This window comes from Colius striatus, unplaced genomic scaffold, assembly GCF_028858725.1.
Source record: "Colius striatus isolate bColStr4 unplaced genomic scaffold, bColStr4.1.hap1 scaffold_164, whole genome shotgun sequence".
In the NCBI taxonomy this organism is placed as follows: Eukaryota; Metazoa; Chordata; class Aves; order Coliiformes; family Coliidae; genus Colius; species Colius striatus.
In genome coordinates, this window is record NW_026908454.1 from 1 (window position 1) to 25,942 (window position 25,942).

Sequence of the window (25,942 nt, forward strand, 5' to 3'; positions counted from 1 at the left end):
TAAAGTGAACGTCATCTGAGGTCTTACTTCAGCAATTTGCGGAACTATCAGTTCTTTTAGTCAAAAGAGAAAAAAGAAAATAAGACATTTGCTTCATTTTTCATTATTAACACCTAATGGCTGAGACACACTCAACAACTGCAGTATAATTTAGTGAACTCCTAACCAGCACTGTTCTAACATAATGAAATCTCAAATAAAACTTCAAGGTAAAATTTTCTGCTGCTTTCCACACACTGAACGATTTCTCTCATACAGACCACTCTTTCTTACATTACCAATGCTGTGTAAGAAACACTCAATAGCTACAAAAAGACCAACTAATGTCAAGCTGTCTGAGCTATAGGCTGACCTGAGAAATTATGTGAAAGAGAACAAGACACAATAGAAGGCTTTACAAAACACACCACTTACTTTTCTGTTTTGAAAAATATTGCACAACCATCAACATGTTTTCTTTCCTGTTCTGACATTGTCCTAGCTCTAGATTTTGGACTGAAGAATCCATTGTAGCCACGTTCTTTCAATTCTACCAGGAAAAAACTGTAGTACTGTTCTGTTTCAACCTCCTATAAAGTTGTAAGAGCACAGCGTGAATGTACCATTATCAAAATACAGAGGACCGATATTGTTGATAAGTGTGAATCGCTTTAAAATTAGATGTAAAGGAAAAAAAACTGTAACAATTAAGTACATCAGAGAATGCAAATATGAAAGCAATATCTGTTTTAAGAAAATATAAATGAATATCTGCAATCCCCAGAGTTATGATTATCTCCAGTCTTTTATTTGAAAATGTGTCAGTTGTAGCCCCACATACACAGGCAGGCACAAAGACACCCCCACGTACATGCCTTTGATCAGCAGCTGCTGGTTCACATTCCAACTGCGTGGGCTGAAAAACATTCTTTTGATGTCAAGCAACAAATAATGTTCTAAACATCACTTCTTTTTTCCCTTTTGTTTTCAGGAGGTTTTGAAAACAGACTGTTTACTGTAAATACATTTAATGTGGAGAAAACCAGCACATGGGAACAGAAAATGAAAAGAAATAATGGTATATCTTTTACCTGAAGACTTATGATGTCAGCATTGCAGCTCAGGATTTCCTGCATAATGGCTTTTTTTCTGTACTCCCAGTTCAATGCCCAAGATGGACAATAGCCATACAGCTGCCGGGTAGCATATTTATCACAGAGTACGTTGTAACACATGACAGAGAACAAGGCTGTGGAACAATAATTTTACTTACACACTGATATATTTAAGAACAGCAAAAAAAAACCAATAACATTCTTCATTGCTGCCTTCTGCAAATTTATCAATTTCTGCAAATTTACTTCAACCAAAACACAGCATGTGTGTCTACACTAAAAGCATTTGTTACTCGTCTAGGAAAATTAATTACAAGTTTGGTTTTATCATTTAATAGAAAACACAAACCAAATCCTTCCCTAACGTGGTTAATGTAGTAAATAGCACTAAGTACATTTGTCAGCTAAGTGGTACTCTACTGTGAAAAGCCTAAACCAAAGGTAAGTGAATTTGTACAGAGGTTTGCAAACTCCTCTAACAGATTATCTACCATAATAATTACCACCATCAACTGTAACAGATCCAAAGGCAGGGGTAAGGATCCCTTCACACAAGGAGAAAGCAAACATGTAGGCAACATAATACCCCTAAGTATTTCCACCACAAAAACCATACAATTCAGGTGTAAAGACAAGAGAAATTTACTCTGTATCCATCCGGAACAGGACTGATGATGACACGCTATGGGGCAACTTGACAGGTAATTCAGCAGCACAGACTTTGAATTTTTGTTGGGGTTTTTTTGTTTGTTTTAAAAAAGCACAAATGAATTTGCAGTACAATAAAGAGTCACTTGGAAGCTTATTGAGAGCTCCTCTCAAAGGTGTAGTGCAACTCAGGAAAAAAAAAAACAAAGACAGCTGTTTGAAGACTTAGCAAACTGAGGCAACAATCCCAGGCTGACCGGGGGTCAAAGCCCAGCATTTCGAAAACAAATAGATGACAGCAAAAGACAAGCTGCACTAACATTTTGATCTTTGAAAGCAACTGCCTTAATAAAATCAATAAAGGAATGCACACCAGTCCTGAAACAGAAGACACTGTAGTAATTGAGAAATACACTATGAGTTTTGGTGTGCAGGTAGATGGAAAACGCTCTACTTTAGACGATTCATGCAGAAAACATAGTCAATTAAACACGATCTGAATCCCAACAGCAAGAAAAGTGCTGAGTCAAAGATGATACACAAGTTATGTAAAAGAAAGAAAAAGAACATTTTTTGGAAATTATTCTTATGTTCTTCCTTTTTTTTTTTATTCTTCAACAAGTGTCCAATTAAGCCCATTCTAATTCAACTACTGAACTAACTAACAGTTTAAACTCCTGTGAGGAGGATGGTAACTAAAAAGAAATTACTTCATAGTAAAAGATGGTAAACCTGAAACAGGTGTTTCAACCAAGATAGAACTACTTCAACTGGCTCATCAGCACTGCAGAGTTCACTGGTTAATTTAAGCATCAAAAATCTCTCCAACAGATAGTAAAGATCCACAGCTTTTACAACAGAAAAAATCCCCAAACAGCAGTGTTAAAAGTACCTGTTGGTCTTGTACGGTCTGGTTCTTGCAACATAATCCAAGATCTTGGAGGTGGTTGTTCTGTTGAAACTATGGGAACATTTTAAAGTAGAAATACAAGTGATAATCACATTTATTGTACACAGCAGAAATAAATGTTTTAAGAATGATCACTTACTTCTTTTTGCAGTACCTGCCAAATTATCAAGCAAATAGTTCAGTAGCCTTCGTGTCCCATCTGGTTCCTGATAAAGGTTCAGAATATCCTGTGTAAGTGGATTTCCTGCAAACAGATTTACAGTAATACTGAATAGATAGAACTAGCATGAGCTTACATACCAGTGCTTAAAGCTGGCATCTCTGAGAAAACATACTGCATCTACTATGAACTACTTAAAGGCTTCAGATCTCAGGTCTTCACTCCCACAAAACACTGGGTGTGTGAATAGCTCTAGTGAAGTTAACCACATTCCCTCGACTATCTTCTGCCTGACCACTCCAACAGTGGTTGCTGGAGGGAACAGCAGTGAAGAAAGGGTTTGGTGCAGCACATGGGCAGAGCTGAAGAGGCCAAACACAGGAGCCACCTCTGCAGCCTTTGCTCAATGCAAGTGAAACATCCACCACCAGGTTTCTCTGCCATTTGTATCTGAGAGGAGGTTATCATCTGCCAAACGCATGAGTAGATTGTAAAAGTTTTCACAGGCAACACACATTGCAATTATCCAGTTTTAAAGGGGAGAAAGACAGACTTTTGAGACTTAATAGTGTTTAGAGGTATTTATTGCTCTTGATTTTGTGATACCATTTCCCTCGAGGTCAGTAATTTCATAGAGCTCAGAGGAAAAAGGAAAAACAGTTAAACTGCTGCTTGCATAAACAGCACAGTACCCTACAGGAGTAGAAAGCCTGCTCCCTTTTTGGTTGGCACCTACAGCTAACTGCAGAAAATGTCTTAGTTAAAGCAGCACTGTATTCAACCCCAATGCAAGCAACAGAAAGCTTCCCCTCATTCTGCAGAAAGAGGAGCAAACTTCTTTACACATGGAGTGATTCGCCAAACTCACCTTTCTTGTTTTTTCAAACAAACCCTAAGTGATACTATTTATAAGTGCAGAGTAAGTAGCTACATCTGAGATGGCTATTCAGTGAACTTTATGATCTAGCAGACTACAGCCATTACATTTCAGAAGTGACATCATTAAACTAGCATGGATACCAAGAAAAAGTAGTAATACCTTTCAGACCCAAAGTCTGCAACTGGAACAGTTTTCCCAGCTCAAAAGGTAAAACTCGTAACAGGTTGTTATTTAAATGTAGTTCCCTGTAGACAGAGCAAGAATCATATAGGGCTGAAACCAGATCAACATTCATCAGTATAGTACAAGAAATTTATGTAAAGAGAAACAACATACTAGCAAACCACAATACTGAAGAACTCAATGGCTCTGAAGATTAAACAGTTTGGGAAAACCTGCTGTATTCAGGCCCACGCAAAAAGAAAAAATACATATTACCTTGATGCATAAAGGAAAGTAACTGTTTGCAGAGTTTACCTTAAAAAGCCAGAAATTCTGTATACATTATCAATAATTAAATACTTTAATAAAAGGCAAGCGATGAAGCGGTAACAGCTCTGACAAACTAGACCATGAAACAGTTCTGCTATGACTAAAGGCCAAATAGAGGAAAATTACATACCAGAAAACAAACAAAAAATCCAGGATCATGGCAGTATGATTAGAGTTATGACATTACCACATAATGGTCACTTGCAATAGTAATTTTCTGTTGGCTTGTTTCCTAATTTCAACGTTAATACAATATGTGCTTTTTAACTTACAAAACCAATATGTATCCAGGAACAGAATTCATGCCCTGAATTCCAATATCCCAATGAACTGGGCAGAGCAAATGGACTTGTTAGGAGCTTTTCACTTCTTAAACCCACCTATGCAGTGAAGACATTCCTCAGCACATTCACTATGAAGTTGCTACTTGAAAAACATTTTGGGGCAACAAAAAAGAGGAAAAACAAAAGAGAGGAGAGGAGAGGAGAGGAGAGGAGAGGAGAGGAGAGGAGAGGAGAGGAGAGGAGAGGAGAGGAGAGGAGAGGAGAGGAGAGGAGAGGAGAGGAGAGGAGAGGAGAGGAGAGGAGAGGAGAGGAGAGGAGAGGAGAGGAGAGGAGAGGAGAGGAAAGGAAAGGAAAGGAAAGGAAAGGAAAGGAAAGGAAAGGAAAGGAAAGGAAAGGAAAGGAAAGGAAAGGAAAGGAAAGGAAAGGAAAGGAAAGGAAAGGAAAGGAAAGGAAAGGAAAGGAAAGGAAAGGAAAGGAAAGGAAAGGAAACTTGGGTGCCTTAGACACACAACTGTTCTTCTAGCCTTGTGTTTCAACAGCAAACTCTGCCTGCTCCTTCCCTCACAATGACTTCCTGGGAAATTCTCTCTGTTTCACTATGTATTTAGAGATCTTGGTAAAAATAAAGTTGCTTGTTTTAGAGACACTCTGGGGTTTGTAATAGTGGAACATGACACAGGATGGGATTTTTTATTTCACTGAGGTATCTAGAAATGCCAAGTCATTGCTCAATTGACTGCCAGACTACAGCACACTAGCCAACTGGAGTTTCTTTGTTTCTTTAACATAAAATCCCACAGACAAGAGCACATATTTTTAGAGAGAAGCTTAGAGCTCACTGTGTAATTCTAGAGTTTCTAAGTACGAATAAGGCATACGGCAGTCAGAAAACACAGGGGGTTAAAAAACCCCAAAATCAACATCTCCACTAGTTCTTAGCACTTCCCATAGACATTTGAGACTTTAAATTGCTGTTATTTTTAGGGATGATAGTCTGACATGGCAAAGCTACTAGTTTATTCTTTAGGAAGCTACTTTTTCCTCTAAGAGTTTCTTTTAGACTTCAGCAGTGCTTTGAAAAAGTTATGTATGAATTACAAAAAGAAATACTAAATTCTTCCAGAGGGAAAACACTGAGCTGGAAAAAGGGCCCAGTAGTAGGTATCATTACATGTTCTCTCTTGGATGAAAGAATCATATTCTCTAATGATCCTTGCTTCCACAGAACCCACCCTCTCTACACAGCTAAGGAGATCACAGCAAATCCCACCAGTTCTTTAAAGCATATCGTGAAAAACTGTTTCACAGTTGAGCTTTCCAAGATAATATGTTACAGTGTTTATTTTCTCTCCTCCTTAGGCAAAGATCAGAATCTTAACGTTCTCTCTGAAACCTCTTTCTTCAAGTACCTGCAGTAAAAAGGGAGATGCAAGGAGCCTTAGGCAAGCTATGCTGTGCAGACCAAACCCAGAGCTCCAGACGTCGGAGCTGGAAGACCCTTTATCAATTCTCAAGTGTGAAAGCACAATCGATTTCTGTGGCTCAGGATATTAGCAATGCCCAGTGTCGAATTACTGTTAGTTTGAACAACTTCCCAGAAGCGATGGGAAGTGTCTGCAGTAAGAGCCAGCCTGAAACATAAAACTCCAGCACAGCTGAGACCTGCTGAGCACCATCACGTAGGATGCACTTAGGATTTGGGGTTTTTTTTGACTTCCAACTCCAGTGAAAAGAAATAATGGATCATTCATGACAGAGAGCACACAGTGGGTTAATGCAGTAGCTTTTCACAGAGATCCAGATTCAAATGTTATATTTAGGTCAAAAATGAAAACCTAGTGCAATCCTAGACTTTGCCTTCACATTTCCCATTCACAAGCTTTAGCATTCTCTACTCAGAAGAGACTTAATGACTTGTAAGAGCTTCAGAGAATCAGTCAGAATAAACCAGGAAAAGTATTGGGAAGAAGGCTTAGTATCTTCTTAGTATCTTAGAATTCTATGACTCTATGATTCTATCTTCTGACACTACTGATGACCACACACTGCTAAGCTAACTTCTCTGTCACGAGTACGACGGTTACAGTATTTCAAAAGGAAAAACACTGATGAAAATAAAAGAATGCCAAGGAAGTACAAAGATGAATTTGAGAATATTCCAGTAAGTTTAGGATTGCTACCTCACAATACGTGAGGGCTGGATAAAGGACGGAAGAAACTTGTCACCAGTAACTGTTTCTAACTGAAATAGTAATACAAAGCTTTCTTTAAAACAGATCACATCTGAACACACACCACAAAACAGAGCTGCCAATTATGCTCTAAAAAGCAAGGTCCCTTTGCTCAGCCTCCAAGACTTTAACTGCTCTGGAATTTGAGCTTTTAGTACCAATTTAATCAGCTAGCTTAATCCTCCCCAGAAGAACAGACTTTTCTAAAGCAGAAGAAAACTGACTGATACTTCTATGTGCACAATTGCTTTGAGTTTCATTAGTTGTGCTGGCAGTCCATTTCTCTGTTGCCACCTTTTTTAATTCTAATTACATTCTCATTACTTTTAGGGTCAAGGTTTTCTGGATTTGAAAAAGCAGTCCATCAATGTCTTAAAAATTAAAAGCAATGAAGGCAATTGCTGGTAACTGTATAATAGACCTAAGATAAGGCTCTCCTTTGGGGCAAGGGCAAAAGAATGTTGCCCTTGAATAAATATTTACAGGAAATATTTACTCTTGCACAAATCATTTATATATTTATATAACAAGTGTATTTTACAAAGTGACATGCTGTAGCCTTCATTATAACCTCAACAGGCTCCACTATTCACGTTTCATTTCCAAAAGAAGGCATCATTCCATGCAAACTTTGCACACTTTGGCACTGTAAAATGATAGGAAGAGCAGGTACATTTACAATGGTTTTTTTCTCCTCCCTATTTTTCACAGGAACACAGTTACACGATGGCAAAGTTGGAAGGAGATGACATTAGACAAGTTGCAGTTGTTATAAAACACAGTAAGAGCTATTGTTGAGAGTAACTGCTAAAGATTAATCAAGATGGAAAAAATGTACTTAGCATGATTATGAATGTTTAACCTGACATTTTTCCTGCCTTAACATGAAGTAAAAGCATTTTTTTTGTGTGCAAGTATTTCTTAGAGAAAAATGTTATATAAAGATGTATAAAAGTGTCTGCAAAGACATACATAAAAGAGGAAATCTGACTTAGAAAAGTATGAAATGATTAACTGCCATTGAACTGATGACTTCTGTAGCTCATTCTGTACTGTCATACACTGGAACAGGTTATCACAGAAAAGCCAGCACGGTAGCTGCAGAGACCATACTAAGTAATCAGAGAGAGAGACAAAAAGAAGTGAGGAAGGAGGAATTTATGTTTTTTTCTAATTACTAGAAGATGAAAATGATGCTGAAATTTAGAATGACGTTATGAAGATAATAATTTTAACTCCTGTTAAAATGTACATACCTGAGTGACACCATGTTTCCGAGCTCTGCTGGTAAACTGCGAATTTTATTAGAAGACAGGTCCAGATATACCAGATTGTGAAGCTTGGCAATGTCCGAAGGAATACGGGATAAGGAATTGTCACTGAGATGCAAAGCTGTCAAATGGGTCAGTGTCCACAACGATGAACTTAAGCTTCTCACTTTCCCTGTGGAAGGAAGGTACAAAATCAAATATAACACTTAAACTATACAGGTTTGCTAGTAATCAACCGCAAGTAAACATGAGGGGCAGAAGGCTTGAGGGGGAGCTTTGTTTGGGGTTTGTTGTGTTTTATTGTTGTTATTTTATTCAATGAAAATTCCATTAAACACCCATTCTGTAGATCACAATAATCTGGCAATGCATAACAGAATGTAAGGCATTGCCAGGGATGCTTAGATTGCTTTATTTCAATCCATACTAACGGTTTCAACATCTGTCTTTCCCAAGTGACATACAAAACAAGACCTGTTTACTAACTGACCATGAAATCAAAAATTAACAGAGATTTAAGACACAGATTTTTTTTTTTCCAATTATAGTTTATGTCCGAGATGAAAGATGCTGCTTCGGTTTGCCCTTTATTTCTGTGCAACATCTTTCAAACCAAAAATCTTTATTCTATGGCGTTAATCCAGCCAAGAACAGATAGAAGCACTATATTTAGGGTGACTAAGATGCTTAGTTGAGAACATGGATTTCCATCTGGCATTCAACTAAAAGCTGCATAAACTATTGCCAGATATTTAAAAAAACGGTATGATTTTTGTGTCAACTGAAGGGTGGAAACACGGATTGTGTGACAGAGTCAAGATTTTAACATTGCCACATGCAAGGAATGTGAGATATCATCAGAAGGTCTCAAAACACTTATTCTCTCCAAGACTTCTTTTTTCTCCCCCAGGACTATATCCTTTTTTCATTTACAGAAATCATCTCACTGTATCAAAAGCATTAGAAGAATACCAACACCAGTTTGTCCACAGCAAAAAGTTATTTGCAAGAGCCCTTTAAAAAACTCACCACGACTCACCAATATTAATAGTCTAGTTAATAATATACCAACATACACAGTTTTTAATGCCTTCCTTTAAATGATTCAAAATAAAAGAAGTCATATTTAGTGCCTGGGGAAAGCTACCCTGATACACATGTATCTGGGACTTGGCCCCTGGTAACAAAGGGTTTAATACAAGTATCATTTCCAGTGAGCTCTAATATAGTGAGTGGCATAGAAATCCTGCAATGAAAAAGCTCAGTGATTTAAAAGAGAGTAGTTAAAACATTTGTGGCTTTCTGTATTGGATGACCAAGGATTTTGCAAGGAAAAGAGAGTGAGAACATTAATAAAACAAACACATTGTCACATTTTATTTTGCAAGGCAAATACATACAGTTCATAAAGGATGCACGCTGCTGTAATGCTCAGTAAGAAATTTTTTGAAAGGTTTTAAATACAAATCAATAGTTCTTGGCATTTTAAAAACTGAGCAGCCAGCCTCTTGCAATGCAAACAGGGGACTTTGATCAAAGAAACCCTTGTAGCTGAAAGGATTTCTAATCAATATCACTGATCCTTCCTCTTCACTCCCTGCACCTCTCTTGGCTGGAATCAGTCTATAGCAAGATTACCAAGCATGAAAGGCAAGAGCCATCACTTAAGGCATTTCCTACGCAGAGGCAGCAGATGTCCAAGTGGATATCCAAGCCTAATGCTGATTCCTGAAGCAGCATTTAACTAGGTTTCTGCATCTGTAACCTTCAAGTAAAGAAAGCTATTCACATGTTTAGGCACGTGGCACTTGAAGCAAGACACAGATTCAATGATCTGGATGGAAAGGCTCTTCACAATTCAAAGAACTCTATTTGTATTCATCCTTCCAAAAATTTAATCTATTAGACATTTATTTAGAAACACCACATAGCAATCTCTGCAGTCTCTTAAGGAACCTCTACATTTAAGCAAATTTTCAGACTACATTTACATCACCACAAAATATTTTTTTTAATTCTTAACATATTTGCTTGAATTTCCTTGTAAACACACTTTATGTAAACAGAAATTACTCTACAAATCGAAAAACTGGTGTCCCACATCAGTTGGAATTCAGGTTTATGAACTCTGAGCATTTTCAAGAAAAGATCCAAAAGTCAGACAGCATCTCAAAGCTAGCAGAGTTGAGGATTTTCTTTTTTTTATTTAAAATCTCAAGAACAGAGCAAAGATTTACAACTGCTTCTAAACTAAAAACTTCTGCTTCAATAGAAACTATACTGTCAGGGACTAGATACATTACTTAAAAGTAACAGCATATGTCTATGTATGAATCCCAAATTAAATCTCTTCTTTTTGACAGATTAGATAGTAAATCCACATTCTCACCCACCCCATCTTCTTAAAACACAAAGAACTCATACCCATATCCTCATCTTCCCAGCTTTCCTACATGTTAGGATTTCCCACCTGCCTCAACTTACCTCTCCTACTGCTCTCTATGTTATCCCACCCCAGCCTCTTCCCTCACCACACACAGAGACTGGCAGCTGCTATGGTGGTGTGCTGGCTCACTTCAAGGTAGGTAACTCCACTCTCAGACTTCTTGTACAATCCCATATTAACATGGGCTACTCTTAATGTGCAATGAGTTCATAACTCGGACTGTTCCTCAGTTTCTTACCACTTATTTCCAACTCTGCCCAGTGTGATTTCTTTCCGTTGGCTGCTTCTTCTGAGGACATAATTGTGTACATCCTCCGTGGATCAGGTGGATCGTACTTTTCCTTGGGCATTCCTGTTGAGACAAAGAGGCAAATAGTTACTTAAGATATTATGTAGTAAGAATTCTTTAAAAGGCAATTTCCATTTCAGTTAAACTTCACATCGGACGTTGGCTTCAAATGCTTTTCAGAACCTCAGATAAAGATAGCTCATAGCCATTTACAAATTTAACTCTGCTATAAAATAGAAGAACACAGATTCCTCATGCCCTTAGAATGGGGCAGACAACAGCCTAACCTCTCACCCAATCTTTTAACAAAATCTGTAAACCAACACAAACAGTGTGCTTTGCAACCTTTTGTGGGTATGTCACTGTGTTCTTCACAATCAATCCATCCCACCACAGGCTCTTGGTTCTTCAACAATAAAACTTCCAGAAGTGATGACAACCACCATCAGAATCTCCCTCGTACAAACCATAAAGAAAACACTTGGTAATAACCTTTACTTTTTACCAGTTCCAGGTTTACTGCAATTCTCAACTCTTCACACAATTCAGCATCCAAGAAAAGAATTAAGGTTTCAAAAAAAATCCTCAATTCTTTAAGTCTGAAAAATGACAGCATTTAACCCAGCCCTCATCCTACTCTCTTCAATCTGGAAATCCTGTACCTGAGGCAGACATTTCTATCGCTTTCTTCAGCCAGGTGTTTAACACCGAAATTTAACTCCATTTCTCTCACACTCTTTCACGTCATTCCCGATAACTTGACAGGAAACATTTTTCATTTCTAATCTCTTTTTATCATACCAAATCATGGACCTTGAGAGAGAAATTGGCAAATATTCCTGTTCAAAAAAACCTCCTTTCAGCTTTCCTGTACATTAATATACCTGTACTGTTTCACTAACAAAAGGAAGGGGGAGACACTCAAAAAACCACAAACAAACAAAAACCTCAAAACCCAAAGATAAAAAGAAGGCATTCCTGACTATATATATGAAAGCCCTGTGCGATAACCCTCCATTTAACATGAGCCAGCTCTCCTCTGTCCCAGAAGAAATACATCTGGGTTTTAGTCAGTTTAAGAGGAAAAAGAGCTTATATAGATTTTAATCAAATCATCATTCAAAGCCCACCTGGACAAGTTCCTGTGTGACCTACTGTAGGTGGTCCTGCTCTGGCAGGGGGGTTGGACTAGATGATCTTTCAAGGTCCTTTCCAACCCTTAAGATACTGTGATTCTATACTAATTGACAAACTAGCCCTGCATTTTCAAGGTACGTAGGACTTCGAATAAAATTCATATTTGTCACAAACAAGAATAATGCTTTTTCATTACCCTAATTACATCTATGAAGTTTTGTGGCAAAGATTTCACCATTTTAAGCTGCCACATCCAAACACACACAGAAAGGCACAAGCAAGAAGCTATAAAATTATTTATAAGAAACAGAGAAATTAAACATTGCTTTCCAAATCACATTTAAAAACACATTACAAGCAATATTATGAAATTATTAAGGAAAACACATTACATCAATATAACACTACCCAAAAGTAAATAAAGAATCAAGAAGCAGCTATGCTGGTCAAAATCATGAGCACATCTATCTACCAGGCCTTTTAAGGTTTGCTAATTTTTCCATATCCTTGTGAGTAAAGTGAATACATCAGAAGTGTGTTGTAATTATATAAAGAATAAACAAGGAATAACCATCAGAAAATTAGAATATCAACCAGACTTATTATCTGTTTATTAACTTTACTGGAAAATGTTTGCTTTGCATGTTAAAAAAACCAACAGAACCCTTCCCATAACTTTTAGCTAATTATGCATCAGTTAAAATAAAGCTTTTAAGCACCACATGCTTACTTTAATACATCAGCTTTTCCACTAATTCACACTCCTCCTTCCTTTTCCCACTCCTACTACTGGTCAAAACCAGATCTCTGCAGTAAAAAGAAATTCCCCTTTAAAAAGTGAATTATGGGTAAAAGGATGAGATTATAAATAGCAGCTGGGTGGAGCTCCTTAAAGAATGAAGGTACTCTACTACTCAGGGTATTGCAATCATCAAGCATAAGTCTTTCTTCTTCAAACAAAACAACTAAAGGAGATAAGACTAGATTATAACCACCCGAAAGGTAAAAGCTTAATTCCTCCCTGAAATAACTATGCCAGTAGTGCAACAATGTACAGTAACATATAGAGCATCTCTCCTGTTATTGCTATCTATAATTCACAGAGATCAATGCCACATAGGAACAGCCCAGTTTGTCAGGAAACATTTACCTTCCGTGGTCACTTGATGCTTTCCTCTTCCTGCAGCTCCCTGAATTAATATTTTTTTCTTAATTTTTCACAAAAGGAGACAGGTATAGTAAAGACAGAAATCTCATTCAGTACAGAAATATGAATGTTCCCCAGAGCACACTCAATCACATGCACTAATTAACAGCCTTGCTGGTACCAGCAGCATATCGTTCCTCGCTACCAGAAGAGGATGACATACTTTTCCAATGGGCTTTGTTAATGTGTGCTAAAACAATTACAGATTTAAGAGTCTGAGGTTTTAACACTGGATCCTGGTGACCCCATGCTCCTGGTCCATCCATGGCACTACTCTTCCTCTCCTTTAAGTTCCTGATGTTGATGGTTTTCCCTTTCTCACTGCTGCATTTCACAGTGATGATTCCCTGCTGTTTGGGATTCCCAGGAGCAAACAAAAAAAGCAGCGAATGCTTGAGGGCCTCCTGGCTGAAGAAGCTGCTAATGACTGACAGCACCACTGACATCCACACCATAATACCCAAGGTACTGGATCACCAAGTGTTAGAACATCTTTATTCATCACATAGATATCAAGATTTCTCAAGGTCTGACAGTAAGGCTAAATTTGGGTCATACTTCATGGGACATCATAAGACACCAGTGTAATACCTTGCATTGTATTTCAAAACTTCACAGAACGGAGTACATAAAGAAAAATTAAATCAATCTCTTTTACAAATCATCACCTCTCATCCCTTCTCCATCTCTCCAAATCCAAAATTACAGCTTGCTGAGCTGCTACAGTTAACTGTAAAAGCAGAGGTAAACTTCAGACTAAGTGATACAGTTTCAGCAGAATAGAGCAATTTTAAGTAAGAAGTAGAAAGTGGTGTTGAACAACTTTCAAGTCATTGACAACTGCTGCTTTAAACTATCATGACACTTATTTTCCAAAGACCTTACACCACCTTTAATTTTCAGTTACACCACCATAGAAGGTAGAAAGCACCACTAACACTAGGCTGTTACCACATCCAGTAAGTTAGTTAATAAAGAAGAAAATATTTACAAAGACAAGACATGGATGCTGGGATCACACCCCAAACTGTCAATTTCATGAGGAGGACATTTAAATATGTTTGAAAGTAAATGAAAATGTTTACTATCTTGTACCAAGATAGTAAAAACAGAAAAGCTTGAGAGTTCAAGAGAAGGGAGGCTGTCCATTCCTACTCTTGAGTCACCCAGTCCCAACACAGAATTATCCCAAAGAAACTAAGCTAAACCAGGGTGATGAGGTAGACAGAGCAAATGATCTGATGTAGGGAATTAGATCTCAAGTCTGCAGTGTAGACACAGTTTTAAGCCTTGTTTTGCAAGAGGGTACAGAGAGAAAGGCAGTAGGACAGAGCAAGGGAGAGCAGAGGCAGACAATACCCTTCAGGGAAAGGTGCAAGGCAAGGACAATGAGAAACAAAAAGAGAAGAAAAAACCTGAAGGTTATAAATTCAAGGAAGGGTAACCTGTTAGAAGTGCTGACAAAATTAGCTCATACAACAGGTAGATGATAGAGGAGCACCAACTTTGGTTTCACTCAGAACAGATCCCTAGAAATTAAGCCAAATTTTCACAGGTTGAGGTGCACCTGTACCAATTGCTACCTGTCTCTCCAGATTAAAGCAATGAGTGCAGTCAGGTGATGAACAGCCAGGCTTGGCCTTCTTTCTGAGACTTGTGCTGAAGAAGAACCAGTGTGGTCACCAGTAGTGTTACAAGTGGCTGTGCTGTACTTCAACACTGTTCTCACTCTGCTCCTGAGGAGCACTTAGAGCACCAGTGCCATTACAGGCACGTGTCTGGAGGACCTGGTGGCCTAGAAAAGGAGGGAGTTGCCTGAAGGCCAAACTGTTACAACTAAGCTGCTAGCTGTAGAAGAATGAAGAGTTCAGGCCATTACCTGACAAGACTCTTCAAATGGTAAGTCTCCTAAGCTCTAAGTGTGTGTCAAGTGGAAATCAGGTTATGAGGTAATTAATCCTCTAAATGAGGATGTAAACTACCAATAAATAACACCTCTAAAATGGAGAAGTGATAATCTGGGGAAACTGCTTTGAGGGACAAGGCAGGAAAGATGGAGACTTTTTTCCTGTCCTTCCCTTCTGCCATTTTTATGAAATGGGAAGATAGGGGGAAGAATGATTTAATCAAAATACATAGGTGAGCAGGTTTCTTAAGATGAAGTGAGTTGTTTGTATTTTGGTGTTTTATTTTGGTTTTGTTTTTATAAACAGAAAATATTACAGAAGTTCTTTATATCCCAAAATGCTTTCTATTATACCACATATAAACTGACTCTATTTCAAAACAGCTCCTGCAGGCCAGGTACCACTGACCCTTTATTAGCTTTACTACAAATGCAGGTATCAAGTTTGCCTAGAAAACTCTCACGGAAACATCAGCTTGTTCCATTTCCAAGTTTAAAATGGGGAAAGAAAACTTGAATTCTAAAACTTTGTAGAAAATAATGAACAAGTGAGAACAGCAGGGGTTAGTGTTCAAGCACAATGTCTGATTTAATAAACTATTCAGAAATAACTATTTTGATACTTAATAAGTAGCATCCACAAATTCCATTTAGAACTATGAGAGTACCTTTAGAAATACCTCAGGCTCACTATGCTGAAGCATTACAACTGTTCTGAACCTTCTTGACACATGTTGATGACTTCCCTCCTTTTACTTGTTACTACTTATCACTAATAAACTGATGTAGATGAGGAGAACCAAAAGGGGAAAGTAAACAAAGTAGCATCACACCCAATAAAGTGCAGAATTATTCAAACTTCTTGCTACTTTAACTGAAGATGATGAATGAACTATACAAATCTAGATCCTAATGAAGCTAGGAGTAACACGACAATTGAAACATTTTCCACTTACTGATGCAGAACAGTATTACTTGCCAAATAAATGACTCTCACACTGCTGACAAGTAGCAGGATAAAAACCAATCCTCAGTACTTCCTGTAAATTATAAACCATTAAGTTACTCAAAGATCTTGCAAGAAAATGATAGCACATATTGGGAGACTTTTTTTCTTTCTCCAAGCACTACCATTAGAAGCTCTATGACCTATGTGCCTCTAACCTCAAAGCTTTCTCATGCAATTCCAAGTTTCATTTGAAAATTAGTTCAAATCACCTTCTCCACCAATATATTTCTTAAACTGACAGGCATGTCTTCAAAGTTAATTTAAGATCCTTCTCACCCCCCCCACCAGCCATTTCCAGTGTGGTTTTACAATGCATGAAGCAGAACTAAGCTGGTCTCACTACTGTTCATTCCTCCCCAGAACCATGTATTTCCACTTCACTCTTGCATCAGCACTGACTTTTGCCTGATAAGAAAAGGAGATGATGAAAAGAATTAAACTGGCTAAAAGCTAGGGAGAAAGATGGGGAAAAAAATATTTGAGGGATCTTAGCCTCTTGTATTATTACTCCTGCACAGTAGCAATGTGCACATGGATCTGTAGCACAGCTGTTCACAGGACTGAAATTGGGACAACATAATTATCTTTCTGGGTACACCTACCTGAAATCTCTTCTTGCACAGCAAAAATCTTGCTTCCAAATACCTTCATCCATCCATGCATTAGTTAAATAGTAACATTGAACAAAGTCTGAAATACTAACTGAAGTCAAAGTACGCTGCCTTTAAGATAACTTAAAGCTGTAGCAGTTCCAGCAATGTATAGGCTAACCAGAAATGTTAACCTGCACTTAAAGGGTTCCTGTCTACACTTGAGCCTAACTAGAATGAATAGAAATTACTGCTTTAAACTCCAAACAGTGATCCTCTTCCAAGAGACCAGAAATATATGCAAAAGATTACTATGCTTTGGAAAAAAAAAAAAAAGGTACTCTCATAGTGCTGTATTTCAGTTTATACTATAAAACTTGCAACTTGCTTATTCCCACTCACAGACCCACTACCCATTCTTTGAAGTACTTTTCCAAAATGAATCAATCTTTCTATGGGAACTTAATTACATTTCAGCTTCATGTACAGGCAAACGAAGCAACAATCCCATGTAAACACATTGTCCCTGGCTGGGATGATGAGGCCCAACATCTGTCTTCTCACAGAGAAGCAACAGAAGCTTGAACAAGCTTATGATAAAGGTCATTCCCTACAGAATTTCCACTTGAACTGATGAGTTGAATCAATGACTGTACCTACCCTCTGTCTATACCATGCCTAGGCAACAATCTAGACAGTGATATTACTACTGAAAAATGATGGAGACAATATTCATAGGCAACACATCACCATGAGGAAGGGACACAAGCAAGCAATCAACACATCCCAGCTAAACTGAGTTTCACATGAAGTAAATTTAATGTACTTCAGCTAAACTACTATTTAAAATTATTTGGGACCATCCCCAATCCCCTACCTGAGATGTAAAACTTTAAAACTAGAGAATTAAATGGTTTTTCTGCATGCCTGACATTGTTCCTACAAAGTTTTCTAAATGTCATGTCACTCTTATTCCTTTTTTTAAAAAATCTTTACACCTATGGTTTTGGATTTCCTAACTACTCACAGGTAGAGTAGGGAAGAATACTTGGATCCTGTCAGAAAACAACTTCCGGTTGTATTTTGTTGCAATACACAAGTGTGCAAGTAGACAAACCAAAGTTCAGAAATGCAGGTGTAAGCACTACCTAAAAGAAAATAAACCTGAAATAGTGAAAGCTTCCTCAAATTAGAGGATCCATATTAAAGCATGAGAAGTAAAATTAAGTATATTTTTATGCTGAATAAATACAAATTTGAGGACTTGCCTATCTATTGAAAAACAACCTTGCACTTTCTATGAGTGAACAAGATTGCTCTTGAAATATACACAAAGAAAACATCAGTGTTCCAAGAAAACACAGATTTATTTGTTTTTCCTACTAGTAGGCTACTTTTAGGTAAAGATAAAGTCTGTTGTGTAAACACCTATTATTTGTTGTCTAGTGCAAACACTCATCATTTTATTTTAAAAAGGCTGTTCCAGTTGGGATTTTTTTTTTACACTAAGTACATAGTACTGGAAATGTAAGACCAGAAAATAATCTGATTAGGAAAATAGCTGAAGTGTAACACCTGAATTCTTCAGAATACACTTCTCAGAATGAAAAATTTCCTTTTACTTAGTGTGAGGAGTGACAGCAGTAACAGCTGTGTGTACAGGCAGAACTGGAGCAGCACAAGAATGACATACACCCCACCTCCCAAGAGACTCAACTAAAACATGTAGGAAAGTGTCAAGATCCCCTTAACCCAATTTATAGCTTAATGTTGGAATGATCTAAACTTAAAAAAATAAAAATGCTGTTGAGTCAACACAAAGGCAATTGATTCATCGCAAGTGCTTTTTCACTGGGTCAGATCACATGTTAGCATATTAAGATTTAATGCCTTCATCAAGGAAGTAATGCTTCTTCATATTTTGAGGATTTCTAAAAGTAGAATTTTACATGACTGCTGATATGAAACCAGTTACCCTTCCTCTTTTTCAGACTCAGATAATGCAGTGGGATGTGAAGATGTATTACAACTATGTAATAATATATACAAGACACTGATTTAGTCAATATACATTAGTTCATGTGAGTGTATCTAGAATATGACTAATCACATGAGTTATTTGATTTTGCATATTTAAGTTCTACTACAGAAAACTCAGAACTTGGCAAATGCTTTTGTATTCTTTAAAAAAAAAAAAATCTATGACGCTGTAGAAGTTCTACAAAACCCTTCATCTAGTCAAAGATGATTAAAATGAGACCTAACTCTCCTGAAGCTTCAGAAAAACAAAGCACCTTGGTTCAGATCAACAGGGTCACATAGGTCAAAAAAGATACATGCTGTTTTCAAAGCAGGAAGATTTGGTTAGACTATAGAGCTATACAGCACTGACTAGATTGGGCTTAAAATTTTAAGTTCAAAAACCAGTCAATTCATCTTTTTATGATGACCACATCATTAAGTTTTTACCTGCAGGTATTTCATGTTAATTGAGGTTTCTTTGCCCTTCTTAACTACTTGGTTATAGAAATTAAAACTGCCTGGTTACAAGGTGTGTGACAGGGGTAGGGAGGTTGCCATTTTGCAAACCTCTACTTCTCCTCCTGCCCAACCTGCTTCCCTCCACTCCACCTGCAGTGACAATTCCCGTGTTAATAGTGTATGTTTTAACACCTAAACCTTGGAAGGTGTTAAAAACTTATCTACCATAGTTTCACTAGTGCAAAGAAGCAATTTTCACTTTCACGGTCAGTTGCTATAAAGACCAGTCTGCATTCAAAAGAGCTCCAAATGGTCAGAATACAAAAGGCACAATTGAGCACAGAGGTCCTTGATTGTTCCAACTTTTAGACAGATCTACAAGATAGATCTATTTTATCTGACTCATTACAAAGAATTCAAGTTCCCATCCTTTACCCTGCACACCACCTAATAATTACAAATATTATGTCCAAATGTTCTCAGTGTAGCATAGACATAGTCCAGATGATTAGAGTTCCTAATTATCAGCTATTATATGTAATTATGCCTATAGTAAAGGCCACTGTATAAAAACTAAATATTTACACAAAACCAAATTGCAAAGCAAAGGGTGACCTTTAACTGGTATCCCTAGAAACACTCTGACTAGCTAATGAGTACTCTACAACATTCGGATTTTTGCATTCTCTGTTTTAGTGTATTCTGAAATGCCAGTATATTAAAAGATCAGTCAGGTTCACTAATTACTTGAAGGATTTCCTTGCATTATGTAATTATATATTGTATGAATAAGATGGAATCCAAAAGATCAACTTTAAAAGGAAGAGTTCCATCATAAAACACAAAGCTTCAAGTTTTAAAAATGCAGATAGGCAGCAAGACCAAGGCTTACAAGCTTTACCTAAAAACATCTTCAGAAAGCTAGTAAGAATGGTCTTACACTCCAAAACATTAATGTAATACTTAGCCTCGATTATGTCCAGACAATTGTATCTGACAATATAGTGTCATGATATATGGAACATTGATTCTTGGTTAGTATTCAGAATGCTGCACAATTTCTTATCTTGGCCCAACTCAGTAATCTGTTCCAAGTACTAGCATGTATATCCCAATGTTCTTTATTGGCATGCATATGCCAGTGTTCCTTACTCCACTTTCCTGTCATGCATTTGCAGAATACTTAATAGATTTCTGTTGTTTTGTGGGTAAAAACATGAAGTCACTGCAGAAAACCTTATTCTCTTTCTTAGTATTGCAACAGAACATATGAAGATTGGACATGACCTCACTTGCTACAGATTTGAATGTCAGCCTAATAAGAGATGTGGGTATCTAAATCCAAAAATCTTTGCCTTCCTAAAAATCAATTTCTAGATATTGAGATGCTTGTTAGTATTAGAGTTGCTAAACTAACTGAAGTTCAAGTTTGTTCCCCCATCTAGCCACATCCTGATAGGAAAAAAACCAAAACAGACTATTCATAGACTGTTTTTACATCAAATTAAACCAACAAGCCTGAGAATGTTGTTCCACAGCCATGCTCTTGTTTAGCAAAGCCAACTCGAGATTTCTTTCCTGTCCCCACGTTCCATTTCATCACCTCCCTCTGTTGTGTTGATGCAGTGATTTCTGAGATGAACTAAGAAAGTGGAGGTTATTGTTGCTGCTTTTTGGTTTGTTTTGTTTTTTTAAAAAAACAGTTATCACCACTCCAGCCACATCACTGCTTGGTTTTCAGCATTTCCCTGGCGACCATTGTACAGAAGTAGATTATGTGGAGTTAATGGGCAACCAGAGTAGCAGCCTTCCAAGTTCAGCCACTGGAAGAAAGTCGTGACATACTACATGCATGACTGACAATTACTATATGATCAGTTCTCAAATCTTCAGAGGTGGCTCTTTCCTCAGCAAAGCACAGATTCCTTCCTCGTTTTACATATTCTTCACACAGATGACTTGTTACTAAAAACTCTTGTTCCTTAGAGTACTCTGTTTTCAGATGGATTGTGATTAGGGCAGCACTGAAACTCCTCTGGACCTTTGCTTTGTCAGGTAAAGCTCTTCTATTGGGTGGACAACTATGAGAACCTCTTCATAAGAACATTTAAAAGTGTTAATGGTCAGGGTTTGGCATAAAACATTTTAACATTTTTTTATTATTTAGCCATTACAATGCTATCTCATTCTGACAGGTGATACACACCAGATCATACATGCTCAAATCCAGTTGTATTTTAGTTCAGTTTCAAGCCTTCCTGTCTTTGTAGGTTTCAGTTCAATGTGGGTTTTGTTACAAGAAAAAGATCTGTCTCTGAAGCCCACCCAGTGCTTAAAGCTTTTTTTCTGATCCCTGACTCTGCAAATTGATCTATGCAGAGAGATACTTTTGTGGAGTGTCATTTAAAGTCAGATCAACTTCCAGAATCCACATCTCACTCATCAATACACTCCAAAATAGCTCAAGCAGTAAAGCCATATAGATTATTTGTAATATGCAGTACATTAAATTACAGTATACTTGACATTTTCTCCTAACTATGGCCAGATGCTGTACCTAACGACATGAGCTATGACTCAGACTTGCTTCAGCATATTTTAGAAACCCCTAGTCTCCAGACTGAAACAAGGAAGCTCAAAAAACTGAAGGAGGCCTTGGAAATACTGATACTGTAAAATGGTATAGAAACTTCAGGATGGTCTTAAGGTAGGAAGCTGCTTCCTTGCAGAATTAAGGTTACACATCAGGAATGTGAACTAAGACACACAAGAGACCCATCAAAATACCCAGGCTGTGATCACAACGTCTAGATTTGACAGCCTCTACAACATGCCTAACAGCTTTCCCAGCCTAAAAAGAAATAATAAATCAATCTCTTCCTGCAGAGCTCCATTATAAGATAGACTGAAATACTAACTGCAAGTATTTTAATTCTGAAGTGAACAGCTATGTATGTATTTTCTGCTCCTAGTCCCTCCTTGATTCCTTCACTTTAAAAAAAAAAGCCCTCTGAGGTATTAACAAAAGGATTCGTGTTGCAGTCTTACAAAAGAAAAATGGAGCTCTTGCGAGCTCTTGCCAATGTTATTGTCTGTTTGTTTTAAATAAGCACCATCCTAGAAGCATAATTAGTAGCTCAAAAGTACACGTTAAGCATTTAAACAGCTTTTTCTATAGGACCTGCCTAAGCATTTGTAAATTCTTCAAGACTTAAACTGCAGAAATAGCTCAATGTAGAAATTCTGAGTGCAGGTCGCCAAGCTTCCCCATTGAGCGGCCTTCTACAACCCAATTTAACTTAATACAGTGCTAATAATCTTGCAGGATATTGTACAGTAATCACACTTCCAAGTGTGAAGCACCAGCACTGAAGATGGAATACAAAACAGAGGAAACCCTGCAGTGACTCAGTTTGAGCAATTTACATGTAAAGCTTTCAAAATTACACCATGAAGAAGCCTAAATTTAGACTGGATTTGGTGATGTCAGTTAAGCATCTTGACACCAAAAGTACTGTAAGATCTCAATATATGGATTAAAAAACCCCACATACATTGAATGCAACAGGGCAAGGGTCAGTCTCCATTTCACACAACCAGGACTACAATCTAGAGGTGGGAGTCTGTTGAGAGTATTCTTGTGAATTTTTAAGGTCAGTGGTAGGGGGTTTTTTTGAGCCCATCTCACACAATTGTAACCTTTTAATACTATCTATTTCTCCTAGAAAAAAAACAAACAAACAACTTATGGAAGCAAGTGACAATTTTTGTACATTCTTCAATTCTGAAGACTGAAAGATCTTCATTCATAGAGATGCCGTCTGCGTATAATCTTGGCTAAATGTGGCATCATTTGGGCCAGGGATGTAATGGTACAGACCACACATATACATGTGTACAGCAAAAGCTACATGACAAAATCTGAAAATAATGTCAAATTCAGAACCAGGGCCTCTGCAGCTGGAACTGGCTGTTGTAGCAGGTGCTGCACAACTGGAAAGGGGAACTCTGGTTTGTCACCCAGCCTCCTAGGCATGAGAGTAATTTTAATAGTAAGACATACTGTCCTACAAACAAAAATACTTTGTTTTTTGAAGACAGATTAACATGACCGTTTCTATTTATGCTGCCATGCTTTTAAAAATAGATGCTCTCATTCATCTTTTGGGAAAGAACTTTTAGTTTGCTCAATTTTGGGAGCACTTGACCCCATTTTATACATAGTCACTTCCAACCTGAATATTGCACTCACTTTGAAGAATGCCTTCCTGATATCAAGCATAGCCTGATCTTTATGCTTTTTACCTTGGAAGGTACCATTCTCACTCAATTTGTGCCTCTTGATAACATGTTTTCAAGTTTTCTTACATAAAACATGACAAGTGTTTACCTGCCCATGCAGTATTACAGTCTCATCTATCTTTATATTTCAGCTCTTCCTCTAAAATTCAAGCAAAGTAAACAGCCTGAACACCTCAAGATTGCCTTCAGGGTTCAACTTCAAAATGCAAACAGAAAAGTGATGCATGGGAATATCCTTTTTATAACTGGATTGATCCAAACAATTCAGGTGAAAAGTGAACAAAGAGTTAATCCAAATGCGAAGGGCTCCATTTCAGTAATAGCATGAATAAACCCCCACAGAAGGCTTCATTGCTAGCAGCAAACTCCACAGAGTCCAGATGAACCAGCAGGAAGAACAGAGGGCGGATAATCCTGTAAAATTACCCCAGTGGAAAGGTTGATAAATTCCCAATTACGAGACCTGCTCTAGAATGAAAAAAAAAATGCGAGATACAATACAGTTACCAGTCAACACTTGCACATCTTTGTGTTTAAGCCAGACAAATACCACAGGTATTTCTTAATCCCTTGAATTTTGAATTAGTTACCCATTGTGGGAAAAATCTAGATTAAGAAAATAAGCTCCAGAAATCAAATGAGAAACTCAAAGCTCTGCAACCCTAGTTACAAAGCAATAACTGTGAAGTTGTTTTCAGCAATATAGTTTTCTATGCATTTGTGGAAATACAGATTTCTGTAATAAACAAAATAAACCACAAACCCTCCATTTTACTGTATTTGTTGTGAGTATATTTCTTATGTTACACAAAGCAAAGTAGGTTTTGTTTGAATTTTTAATGTCTGTGGGAAAACTGCTGATAAAATAAGGGTTCACGATATATATGTACATCAAGACAGAGACAGGTGCATAGGTACGTACTTTCCTAAAGCCTCGTCTGATCCCAGGCTTAAAATTCTCTATAAAATGGGCCACGAGCAAAAGCTGTCCCGTAAGCCCGATGGCAGATGATGGAGTACAGGAGCTTCAACCCCACTCCTCCAGGCCTGCAGGGTGCAGGAGCTCCGCATCCCGCTAAGGTGCTCAGACGAACAGAGTCGAACCAACGCAATAAAAGCCCGCCCCTCAATCAGCTCGATCAAAGAGCGATCGCAGCGCAGACACCGGATTGCGCCGAGCTCCGCTGGGGCCCGTGTCCCCCCCGCCCCAACTCCCCTCTGTTTATCCCTGCATGCGTCCGTCCCGCCGCCTCACGTGCCGCCGCGCGGCCCGCCTCCCGCGCGCGCCCATTGGCCGCCGCGGCCGCCACTCACGGCGCGCGCCGGCCTCGCCGCGCTCTGCCTCCGCCGAAGGAGCGAGGGGCCGTTGCGGGCCCCGGCGCCGGCGAGGCCGCGGCTGCCGCTGCCGGCGGGGCGGGCGGCTGCCGGCTGCTCCTTCCGGAAGAGGAGAGTCGGTCCCCTGACAGGCAGCGCGGCAGGCCCTCGCTCTGCTCCCAGCGAGGCGAATGGGCCTCCGGAGAGGCAGAGACGCGGTGCGATGAGGCTGGACGGACAATTACCAGATTGATGTCATTTCCCTCTGCCTTTGTTTAATTATTTTAAACTCAATTGCACAGTGAGGGGGAAAAAAAACACAACAACAACAACAACAAAAAACTTCAGGCTTACAGATGCCATTATACTAATTTCGCTTAATTGCCTCCCCGATGCAAATAAGAGCCGGGCTCCCTGCGAGGCGCCGCCCGGCCCGGCTCCCTTCCGCACGCCGGGTGGGTGTTTACCGGCCTCCGGCCGGGAGTGCGTGGCCGGGCAAGTTCCCGGCGGCGGACCCCCCCCCCCGTCCCCGCCGCTCCCCGCTTTGATAGCAGACTTGTCGCACCCGCTTCCGCGGTGCGGAGCCTCCCCCGGGCGTCCCCGCACCAACAACCGCCTGGGGCCCAGCGCTTCCTCCAGTGCCACCCGCCCCCCTCCACCCGGAGCCCCTCACCCCCCCAGAGGAGCCTCACTCCCCTCCCCGTGACACCCCAAACGACGCGGCGCGAGGTGCGCCCCCCAAACTCCGAGGGAGGCTCCCCCCTTGCCCCCCCCCCCCCGCCAGGATAACACCGCTTCGCTCCCCCACGGCCGTACCCCCCCCAGTCCTGCCCCCTCGAGCCATAACCCCCCCGGGCGAGGCCCCCCCGCGGCGGGACCGCCCCTACCTGTGGCTGCAGCATCCCCGTCCCCCCGCCGCCCTCGCTCCGCCGCCTGCCTGGCTCTTTGTTTCCTGCCGCGGGCCGGACGGGAGAGCAGCTCCCCCCCGCCTCTTCCTCACACTCATTGAAAGCAAACAAGCATCATGGCGGCGCTGGCGGCGGCGGTTGCGGGCGGGCCGGCCCTCCTCCTCCTCCTCCTCCTCCTCCTCCTCCTCCTCTCCCTCCGCCCCGCCTGCCCAGGCTGCCTGCACTCCGCGCACGCTCCGCGGCCGCGGACAGAAACGCGGGGGGGGGGCGGGAGTGCGGGGCAAGCTGTAGGGTGAGGGGACAGAGAGGCCGGGGGAGCAGCGGCGGCGCTGAGGAAGGGCTAAAGGCGTGATAAAAGATGGGGGAAGGCTGTTTGGGGCACC

At 39.5% G+C, this 25,942-nt stretch overlaps 1 protein-coding gene across 2 annotated transcripts; it reads right to left on the reverse strand.

Moving 5' to 3' along the window:
- Positions 1-12: 12 nt before the first annotated feature.
- On the reverse strand, positions 13-25,697 carry LOC133629115 (CCR4-NOT transcription complex subunit 6-like). 2 transcript variants are annotated; one of them, XM_062019788.1, is made up of 8 exons: positions 25,539-25,697; positions 10,655-10,768; positions 7,956-8,142; positions 3,852-3,937; positions 2,807-2,896; positions 2,635-2,703; positions 1,071-1,228; positions 13-569 (listed from the first exon to the last, which is right to left on the reverse strand). In XM_062019788.1, the coding sequence occupies exons 2-8, from the start codon at positions 10,764-10,766 to the stop codon at positions 411-413; spliced, it is 861 nt and encodes a 286-aa protein (XP_061875772.1). In that variant the 5' UTR covers positions 10,767-10,768; positions 25,539-25,697; the 3' UTR covers positions 13-410. The 2 variants fall into 2 exon arrangements, with proteins under 2 accessions (XP_061875772.1, XP_061875771.1); XM_062019787.1 differs by having other exon boundaries at positions 2,792-2,896.
- Between the last annotated feature and the right edge of the window lie 245 nt (positions 25,698-25,942).